Raw genomic sequence first — 11,633 nt, 5'->3', positions numbered from 1 at the left:
TAGGTTTTTATTCTGCTTTTTCTTCTTATTCTATTATTTTGTTTAAAAGTATATTCTCTTCTCTCTTCTTCATTGTCTCCAAAAGAAAATCTTCTATGTTATTTAAACTTTGGATGTCGTTTTTACATTTTACTTCCTTTTTCTATTTTTCATGTTGATTATGGGAATTTGCTGCTGCCTTGAAAGTTGGTTAAGATCTTACAATTTATACTTGTTTTTCTTTGGTTATTTTTTGGTGATAATCTTGTACGAAAAAAGATATTTTTTATATTTCTTATTCGCCTTTTTATTTTTTTATTTCTTTTAAATCAGGATTTAGGTTTAATATTGAACGAGAACGATTATTATTACTATGAGTATTTTTTTAAGAATTTCTATTTATACTTTTAAAAGAGTTCATTGCATTTACTTCTTCTTGGAGTTTTGCTTTTATATTAAATGTATTTCGGCGGGCTAGTTAAGAATTTATTGTTTCGTTATTATCATCGTCTAATTACATATTTATATTCATATTTGTTAAAGATGATGGAGTTATGTAGGCTTTTTTATTACTTGACTTTATTCGAAATTATGAACGTACTTTTTAATGAGGTGTTTTTGATTTTTGGATTTGAAAAACTATGTTTTTTTTTAATTGGTTTACATCTTTAGTGATTTTTTTTTATTTTTTTTGAATAATAAATATATTATAAGGTATTTTTTTTATTTTTTTCTTGTATTTAATTACTTTTTTAAATTTCTTATTAATATATTTATAATAGCATATATTTTATGATGATTATAAAATTATTACTTATTAATAAAATTTAATTAATATATACCATATTTAGTCTATAATTATATGATATAAAATTATTATTTTTTTATTTAAAAATAATTCATTTTGAGATTATCTCTCTCATAAAAAATATAAATTTCTAAATATATTTATGTTTATAAAATTATTATATTTGATAAAAAGATAATTATACTTATATTAGTTATCATTTTTTATATAGTCTAAGAATTTATATTATTAATTTTCGTTAAGTATTTATTATTTTAAAAATATAAATCCATATATATATGTAATTAATTTTAATGATTATGAGACAGAAAAAAAATTGAGATAAATAATTAATATTAATAAATCTAGATTATATAAATAATATATTTTTCTATTTTTCGATTTTTTATTTAATTTAAATAAATAAATTCTTGTATCTATATTATATATATTTAATGCATCATTATCCATTTTAAAATTAATAATTTATTTTTTTATTAATAAAATTGACGATATAAATAATTTTTTTTTAATTTTTGTAAGTTATAAATTTTTTATTATATAAATATTTTATCAAATTAAAATATTAGTATTTATTTTAATATATTAAATAAATAATTATTATACTAAAAAAAAAAAAAAATACATACAAATATATTTTAAATAATAATCAGAATAAAACAAAAAAATTGATAAAAGAAATTATAGCTACAAGTAGAATAATAAATAGACTCAAAATTTTTGCATTCCAATATTTTTTAAATCATAATTTTTAGAAATATATGTTTAGTTAATATTAGGATATAAATCTAATTTATTTTAAATAATTTATTTTTATATTTTATTAATATTAAAATTAATATAAGGTAAATTAATTTATTTATTCCCTTCATTAATAAAATCAAGTTGAAAATCAAATTCTTACTTTTAATCTTTTAAATTACAATTATTAGCTTATCTAGATTTATAATTATTACTTTTACCATGAAAAATCATATCATTTTATATATAATGATTGTCAGTTCCTAATGCTAATTAAGTTTGTGTTCCTAAAAATTTTCTAAAATTAAATTTTTAATCTTTAAATTTATCTTCAATAAACTTAAAGTCAATATATTTTAATAATTATTTATCAATAAAATTTAAATTTTCTTTCTTTATTACATCTTAATATGCATCTATAGCATCTTTTGCTTTATCTAAAATTGTTTTTTGTTCATCTGGAAAGAAATCTATAACACTTTCATTATCTAAATGTTAACTCATTTTCTTTAAGTTTAAATCTTTATCTATATAAACAATTTATTTAGGTAAATATTCAAATAATTTCAACTAATTTTTATCTAATAGAAGATACTTTAGCTTATCTATTTCTTAAAGTTTTTAAATTAGTTATATAGTGTCTAGATAGTTTTCTATTTTTTACAATTAATCATCTAAAATTTTTTTTTTCGATTACAAGGGAATATGTAATACATTAGGAAATCTAAACAATTTAATTTGAATAACTTTTTATCTTTTTTAGCAAAGTAAAAGTTTTCTTAATTTTAATTATTAAAATTATTTAAAGAAACTATATTATTTGACTATCTATAAATCGTTTAATTATCTATTTTATTATTTTCTACTACCATTGTAGTCGCACTTTTTAAAGGATTTCTTTTGTCATTAAATTTAAATCCAAAATATGTTTAAACTCGATTTTTCGCTTTTATTTTTAAAATTTTTTAAGATTTCATTTACTAATCTTAAACACAGTTTTAATTATTATCTTCATGAACACAGTTTTAATTATCTTCATGAACACAGTTTTAATTATCTTCATGGACAACATAGTTTTAATTAATATCTTCATGAACACAGTTTTAATTATTATCTTCATGAACACAGTTTTAATTAATATCTTCATGAACATAGTTTTAATTAATACCTTTATGAACACTTTTATCTACTTGCTATTATTTAGGAATATCCTAATAAGACTCTTTATCTTCTTTATTCTATTCTTCTAATTATTAAAAGTTAAAAATTTTCTACACTACGCTTATTTTAAATAATAAAATTTAAGCTGGATAAGATAAAACATAGCCCAAAAAAATCATTGCTTTTGCAAAACCCCCTAATTCACTAAATAATTGATTTAATGTTTTATAACTTCGATTTATTACAGTAGCACTTCCTTTTTCCATTCTAAAAACAAGTGAAGCAAACAATTATTTGTCTTTTTTCTTGCTCTTCTTGTTTAATTTTTTTTAATTTAAAATAAATTAATATATAAATAAATACATATTCAACATTAATTGCAAATTATAAAGACTTTTAAACAGTCTTTTAACTAGTAAATATTCCATAATCAGAATTTGTATAAAGAGGCTTAAACTAAGAATAAATTTCTTTATAACCATCTATATCAGTAGCAAAGAATTAATCTTTCATACTATATTAGAAAGGATGAGTTATATTTCTAGGAGTAGAAATGCTATTAACATGATAAAAAGATAAATAGGATCCTTCTAATTATTTACTTATTTCATCGTAAGGTTTACATTTTTAATTATTTTCTTAAATTTTACAAATAGCGAATGAAAATTTAATATATGAAAATAGATTATCATCATAATCACCTTATAAAAACAGATTTTATTCATCAGGGCTAATGCAATATAGATCTTTTTTACTTAAATATTTACGGTAATAAGTTTTTACTTCTTATTATTTGAACATATTTTCTTAACATTTTACCATTTTAATTTAACGTTTTATTGTTTATGAATCATTTTATTAACCATCTTCATTAAAAATATTTATTTATTATACATGTTCAGCTAATAATGTGTATATTTCATTATCTATAAAATTCCTCCATGTTTAATCCTATATTCCTATTGCTAAATTAAATGCATTAAGATTTATGTCCTCTTTTTCTATTGGAAATATATATTCTTATTATTAGGTTATTGTTATACTTTTTTAATAAATAAAGTCTTCACTTAACTTGTAAAATTAATATAATATTATTGAACATACTATTATACTTATATATCCTCCAACACATGTCCTATATTAGTCTTTGTTTTTATACTTTAGTTTAATATCGATTCCAAAAAGATCAAAATTACTTATGAATTCTTATATTTTCATATTTAAAACTACAGTTTATTTTTAAAAATAATTATATTAAATTAATTTATACAAAGAAGTAAATTAATTTATAAACAAATAATTATATAAATAATATATAATAATTTTAATCACTTATATTTAAAAGTAATAAAATAATTTAATGGTTACGAAAACATATTAAATAAAACAAATATAATGAATAAATAATTTTTAAAATATTGAAGGCGATTATTAAATTATTTAAAAATAAAAAAAAAAAATATATAAATTAATTATAAAGTAAAGAATAAATTATAGGTTTAAATTAATCTTTTCATATCTAATAGTAATAAAAATAAAAATAAAAAAAAAAAATAATATTTAAATTAAAAAAAATAAATATAATAATTTAAATATTTTTATTTAGAAATAAATAAATATTTTTTTCGAATAAATACAGAAAATATAAAAAACATATATATATATAATAAAAATAAAAATTTCTATTTTAAAAAAGATTAGTTAGTATAAAAAATATAAAAATTTATAACTTGATAATTTTCTTAATTTTTAAAAATCGAAAATTTTAAGACCTAAATAGACATTATTTTTTTAAAAAAATAAAAATAACTTTATTAAATTGCATTTATATAATACAAAATTATATTAAGAAGAATATTATTGAAATTTTTAATACTAATCCTTTTTTTTAACTTAAATCTAAAAACAATTCTAAAAATTAATACTAAATAATATAAAAATATAAGCGTTTTTTTCTTCGAATATAATAGTTTAAATTTTATTGTAGTTATTTTTTTTTATTTCAGAAATGAAATTCTTATTATAAATAGTTAATTTAAAATAAGAAAATTCTAATATATAATATAATATTTATGTAAAAAAGTATAAATTTTTTTAAAAATATTTTTTCTTATTTAATAATTTTTTATAAATAAATATTTAAATACAATTAATATATTATAATAACATAAATAAAATTAATTATTTAAAAAAAACTAATTATAATTTTAAATTTAACCAAAAATAAAAAACTATTAAAATAATTTCTGGGCATGAAATTAATTTAATTTAAAACTATATATAATAAGTTAATAAAATATATAATGACTATAATTAAAATATAATAATTTATAATATTAAATATATATATTTAAATTAATTCAATATTTTTGTATATAATTTCAAACTTTCAATATAAATTCATCTAGATTAATAAAATCTTCTTCTATCATAGATTCGATTTAATCAAGATTAGCTTCTGTCCTTGACTCATTATTAGAAATTAAATATGAACATAAATTCAAAGCCTATTCATTTAACTCATTTTAATCATCTACTTTACATTATGTAATTATAATTTTCCTTTAATTATTTTTTTAGAAATCATTAATTTTTTAATTAATATAAGATATTTTAAATTCCTATTCATTTATTACATTAGAAACAAATGGTTAAAAATTAAACGGAGTGATTTGATTTTAATAATTATTTCGGTTTTTATCAAGAGTTTTTACGGATTAAATTTTTAAACCGAAATAATCAAAAATAAAAATCCATTAATGCAAATAGAACTCGTCTAATTAAGAAACTGAAAGAATTTCAATTAATTTAAGCCCAGCAAGCATTAGATTAGGATTTTTTGGCAAAGAATTATTATATTATTATTATTTTGAAAATATCTATATAAGTAAGGTTAAAAGCATTGGCCATAAATGTTAAAAAAGAGCATTCAAATTAGTACCAGATAATCTAAGGATAAGTATTCTAATACAAAAAAGAATCAAAATAAGTAATGATGAATGTACAGATTCTCCGTTTTTAATTACCTCGGATATTTTATCGAGTAGGATAGTTAATCTATCATAATATTTATCTTTGGAACCTGCAAATATAATAAAGCAAACTCTTTTAAAAGATTTAATTCTTTTTTTATTCTCAGTTTATTCTTTGGAAAAAAAAGAAGTCGAAAGAGTTACTTTTTCTAAATATTCATAAAAAAGGTCACTTTACTTATCCAAAGAAATCACATTGTCAATAATTTTGCTCCAATATCTTAATGTTTATTTATTACAAGAAAAAAATTATCTTTGTTAAAAATTTCCAATATATTCTTTTTAAATTCCTTAATTATTAATAAAGGAGACTTTTCTATTAGAATATATAATAATTAAGAACTACTCTATAAATAAAGTAAATTCTAGTTTCCTTTGTTTTCCATTACATTAAAAATATTTTCCATAAAATCCTTCACTTTTCCTATTACTCGATCTGTTCTTTCTGATGGATAGCAATTTTGTAGAAGTTCTAATCCAAATGTTTTTAAGCTTTCCAACATAAAAAGTCTATATTTATTATAAATTTTTATTTCTTCTGTACTTTCAAGATCATCTAATAATTAATTATTTTCTTAACTTTTGAGTGAATTTAATATAGAGTCATAAATAATAGGTGTGAAAGGAGATAAAACTTTATATTATTAAAGACTTGTAAGCAATAATTATTTGATTTTCTTATCTTGTTCACTAGAGTAGGTTGCATTATTTTAAGAGTTTAAAACAGGTTCATTAAATAGGATTTAAATTTGCGAAGAAGAAATCCACAAAGAAACAAAAATAAATTTTTCTTAAATCAAATCATGAAGTTCTTTTTTCAATTTTTTATCAGATAAAATTTCTTTGGGGGAATATTTCTTACTTGCAGTAAATAAAATTTCCATAATCCATAAAACAGTATTCGGATTTTTAGAAGGAAGTAAATTTTTTAAAAGCTTAATTAAGGAATTCCAAAAATTAAATAAATTATCTCTTTTTAAACGATTCGAATCTACAAAAGAATAAGCTAAATTTACATAAATAAAAAATAATAAATTGTTTTCTAATTAACTCATTTCGTAATTACAAACTATTGTATTTTTCTTTTCTTTATGATTTTTAATTTTATAAAAATTTATTATCTTTTCGATTAAAAAACTCTAGTTTATTGCTTCTAATATTTATTCAAGAGGTATATTACATACACTTAAAAGTTCTATCATTTTACTTTAAAATTCATTCTCGTTTAGTTAATCGAGTCTTTAAGGCACTTTAAATGCACATTCTCTATTCCAAAGAATTATTATTGAATTCATTACTTCCGTAGTAAATTAAAATAATAAAGGTTTTATTATTTAAATTATCAAAAGTTTAGCTTTATACTTATTTTAATGTGTTTATTTGATCAATTCATTTAAATTATTATTCAATATATTATATCTTTCAAATTCATATTATCTTATCCCATAAATACTAAATTCAATTGTAAACTCACTACTTCTTTACCAACTATTTATTAATAATTCAATAACTTATTTTATATCATAAATTAAACAATTGCATGTATCTATATGTTTTTCAAAAGTAATCTATTATTATTTTATTTTTTTATTATATAAATTAAAAATTAAATAACTTTAGTTTCTTTTTCTTAATCTTAATATTAATACATTCCAAAAGAAAATACAGTTTTAAGGGTATCTAAAATAGCGTTTTATTAATGTTTATTTCTGTTCGCTTCAATAATTTCTAATGTAGGCATATTTAAGAAAAATTAAAGAATGCATTTAACGCCTTCAAGCACAACTGAAATTTCATAAAAGTTAGAATTTTCAATATTATATTTGTTTTAATCATTTTTGTTTTTTTATTATTCTTACTCCTACACTTCTTATCTAGAAAAATCCTTAATTAATTAGAAATATGCTTACATTATTTATTTAATAATCGTCGTAAGTACAGGATGATGCACAAATGAACTTATTAGAGGTATACAAATATTTAAAAAATTAATAAATTAACCTCTTACATACGATATAGGTGTAAAAAGGCCTTTCAAAATGCTTTAAAGAAACACTTTAGATGTCAATATATTTGTTAATTTATTTTTAATGACATATTTCGAGTTCTTATTCATATAGGAAGAATTAAAAAATATTGTTTTGAATAAATTCAATAATTAAACTTACATTACATAATCACAATTAGTCACATTATGAGAAAGAGTTTTAACTAAAGGCTCCAAAAGATACTCACAAAGATTTATTGAAAGTTGTGGATCTTCTATATGTACTATAAGAAGTTCTAAAAATTCACAAGAAGAGGCATTAACAGCTGCATTTTCAAGCTAAAATTTGAGCGAAAAGCTTTCCAAAACTTAACCTTATATAAACTTGAGACAGAGGAATGACAAAAGATCCAAATAAGTGATTTTTTTATCATTTTTTTACACAAGAGATTCTTAAAATCCTAAAATATTATTACTATTATTCATTTGTGAATTAAAATGATTTTTTATTTAATTTAAATATCCGCTAATTACAATAGTACTTATATATTTTAAAAAAACATTACTTGTAATAACCAATATGCTTTTAAGTTTCTTCAAAGTCTCATTAGTTCTTTTAGTTTCATATATTTATGTATAAAAAAGTTATTTTTATTCCGTTATATAAAAGCTAGAATTACCTTACAAAAGTACTTCAAATAAAGGGTCTAGAATTCTGTAAAATTAAGGAATACCTTCAATAAGCCAATTTTTTGCAGCATATCTTACCAACGGATTTTCATGATCTAGAAAATCTAACATAATGAATAATCCAACTTTATTTAAATCTTAAAGAAGTACAAAATGATGTTAATGATTAGCTGTTAATCTCCAGAAAGTCGCAAATCTTCTTATTGAAGATTCCTTTTAGGTTATTTATACAGTTTAGAAACTATTCACAACCACTTCTTTAAAATGATGTGGAAAATATAATGAAAAATTGACAATGAGATCAATAATTTTATCATAGAAATGCTAAAAATCAAGCAATGACCATAATTTTTCGAGGGTAAGTTTAGTATAATTATTTTAAATAAGCAAATTTTTATAAGAATTTTTTGATTATTTAGCCTCTTCAAGTATAAGGTTTTTTAATTGTTCGTATATAGGATCTATTTTTTCACTAATAAGGATTTCTATCATTGACTCAATTGCAATCAATGAAATAGAAGGATTGTTTAAACGAATACATTAAGATATACATGTGAACCATTCAGGCAAGACAATCATTTTTTTATTTTTCTCAAAAATAAACTTCTGGCCTCTTATTAAATTTTAAGAAGAAAGCTTAAAAATTTTCTAATTATTTATATTTTCAACATTTTTAGTGAAATTAACGTAATAAATACTTTGATATTTTTCAAAACTAGCATCATTTTTAATTAATAAATCTTTGTTTTTTTCAATCTCTTCCTCTTTTATGTTATTTACTTGCGCTAATCTTTCCATTAAATAACTGATAAGTCTTAAAATTGTTTCCATTAATTTTTATTACTATTGATCTATTATACAAATACCTTCAAAAAGCCCAGAAAGCGTTTCTTTTAAACAAAAATGAGCTTTTTCTTAATCCAATATTCCTTCAGAAGGCTTAAGAAGATTTTAATAAAGAAAGTAAATCAGGTTGACAATCAATAAAGATTCTTCATATTTCTTTTATTCAATACTTTCCAAAAGGTAATCAGAAAGTCCTTTTAAAAAAAGATTAATATAATCTTTCACATGCTCAAGGAAACGGGTAGCTGTTTTGATAACATCAGGTGTTTTATTATATTAATAAATATGTTAAATAATAGGTATAGTAAGTTTTTATAATGTAAATTAAATAATAAGTTCATGTTCTATAAAGAAATTAAGTATAATTTTTAAAGGTAAGGAAAAATTTTATTTTTCATTTTAAATAATATTACAAAAACCAGTAATAATTAATTCAATAACAAAAGCATTTTTTTCTTCATTTATTTTATAATTATTATCTCTATCAGGTTTTCCGAAAAGCCACATATTAATTCTTCTAATGACAGACACATTTTTTTAAATAAATTATTAAAGTACACCTTCAACCAAAATTTATTTATCATTTTTATCTAATATATCATCTTATGTAATTTTTAAATGAAAACACATCAAATCTAATATATTACGTCTTACTAATTGGTTTTCATCTTATAAACATGAAAGTATTGTATTTATTATTAATGTACTTTTATTTGGGTAATTGTTTTCCCATGAATTATCATTTATTTATTCTTCTATGAATTTTAAATTTTCTCTTATTTAAATTTGACTATTATTCTCAAATTCTTTTTTAATGTTTGCTTAATTATCCAAATTATTTGGACAGTATTAATTATTTTATTAATTATCTTCATTTTATTTATTTGGACTATCATTGCTTGATATATAATTATTATTTTATAAATTATTCTATGTTTTAATATTTGTTTTGTTATTATTATCTATTTTATTATTATTGGTGATATCATTATTTTATTCATCTTATGCTTAATACACTTCTTCTAAAGATTTACTTAAAATATCTTCCTCTTCATCCTCTAATGCTTTTGGAAGATTATTCATCAAAAATTTAATTGCCTATCCTCTTCCTCTTTGACTTCTCATTATAGCCATCCATAAACTTCCTATAAAATATCTTTATAAAAAAATAATAATATATATATATATATTTTTAAATTTATTTAAAATACCTTCTTCCACAAGAATCCATAATATTTTATAAAGTTAAGATTACATGTTTTTATAAAGCTTCATTATTTTCTTCTAAACCAGGTAAAATAGAAAGGACAAGCCCAGGTATACAAGGTATAAGATCTCTTTTTAAAGGCAAATAATATTTATTGATAATTTAAAGATAATAGCATTTATTTTTATGTTAAGCATTTTAAAAAAATGGAAATAATCCGACGCTATAAAGTGCAAAATCTTCACAAAATAATTTTTTATATTCTTCTATATTTCCATTTGATATTTATTTTATATTTCGAAATATTAATTCATATATTTCTAATGATGCTTAGTTAATAGCTTAAGGAAGTATTGGACTTAGACATTAAGCTAATCTTTTTGATAAATTTAATTTATCTAATATAAATGGACTTGGATTCTCTTTAAAAGCTTATTCCACTTTATATAACCAGTTCCCAATATCAGCCCATGCTTTATTTTTTTCAAATATGTTCAATAAATGTTATAAAGATTTATTTAATTATGTTGTATATTGATTTAATTTTTGTTTATCCATATATTTTTGTTTATTTAATATTATTTTTATTTTAATTTATTTTAATTTATTTTGAATGCCTTAATTTTATTTTTTCAAAGTTTAAATAAATAATTACAATTTTTTCATAATTAATAAAATTATTTATATTATATGAGTTATTTATAATATATGTATATATAATTATTGTTATTATTTTATTCATTTTTTTTTTTAAAAAATAAAATTAAAATTATATTATTTAATGATTTTTATTATTTATAGTATTTAGCCATATTTTCTATATATATTTAAATATAGTATTATAATATTCAATATTTTTTATAATTAATATAAAAAAAAAAATATGTTTAATATTAATTTAATATATTAAATTTAAATAAATAAAGTTTTTATAAATAGCTATTATATATAAACAAAGAAAAAAAAAGATAAAAAAATATAATAACTATTTATTAAATAAAATATTAATCAATATAAATTATTTTGAATATAAAAATAATAATATCTTAATATAAATTATTTACTATATTAAAATTATTTCTATTTTCTATTTTAATAGAGGCTTTATTTTATTTTTAATCATAAAAAAAATTTTCATCATAATTTTTATATTATTTTTTGATAACATATCGATTAATTAAT

At 18.5% G+C, this 11,633-nt stretch overlaps 2 protein-coding genes across 2 annotated transcripts, besides 8 other annotated features; both read right to left on the bottom strand. All coding sequences in view use genetic code 6, as the record gives it.

The window, feature by feature from the left end:
* Positions 1-2,355: 2,355 nt before the first annotated feature.
* On the bottom strand, positions 2,356-2,968 carry IMG5_120690 (hypothetical protein). The gene has a single exon (XM_004032476.1). It carries the CDS (start codon positions 2,850-2,852, stop codon positions 2,502-2,504), a length of 351 nt encoding a protein of 116 aa, XP_004032524.1. The 5' UTR covers positions 2,853-2,968; the 3' UTR covers positions 2,356-2,501.
* Positions 2,518-2,708: a microsatellite.
* Positions 2,969-4,857: 1,889 nt separating the features above from the next.
* Positions 4,858-4,892: a microsatellite.
* A 73-nt stretch (positions 4,893-4,965) lies between these two features.
* Positions 4,966-5,036: a microsatellite.
* Positions 5,037-5,912: 876 nt separating this feature from the next.
* Positions 5,913-10,797, bottom strand: IMG5_120680 (n-terminal domain protein; the record flags this gene model as incomplete). Its single annotated transcript, XM_004032475.1, has 3 exons — positions 10,456-10,797; positions 7,337-10,400; positions 5,913-7,289 (listed from the first exon to the last, which is right to left on the bottom strand). Exons 1-3 carry the CDS (start codon positions 10,473-10,475, stop codon positions 5,913-5,915), a joined length of 4,461 nt encoding a protein of 1,486 aa, XP_004032523.1. The 5' UTR covers positions 10,476-10,797.
* Positions 7,597-7,635: a microsatellite.
* A 167-nt stretch (positions 10,798-10,964) lies between the features above and the next one.
* Positions 10,965-11,037: a microsatellite.
* Positions 11,011-11,062: a microsatellite.
* Positions 11,019-11,058: a microsatellite.
* Positions 11,035-11,062: a microsatellite.
* Positions 11,063-11,633: the final 571 nt, after the last annotated feature.

This window comes from Ichthyophthirius multifiliis (genome assembly GCF_000220395.1).
Source record: "Ichthyophthirius multifiliis unplaced genomic scaffold scaff_1120509250965, whole genome shotgun sequence".
Taxonomy (NCBI): Eukaryota; Ciliophora; class Oligohymenophorea; order Hymenostomatida; genus Ichthyophthirius; species Ichthyophthirius multifiliis.
The sequence above is the reverse complement of the archived record's forward strand: the minus strand, read 5'-3'. Positions and strand labels throughout refer to the sequence as shown.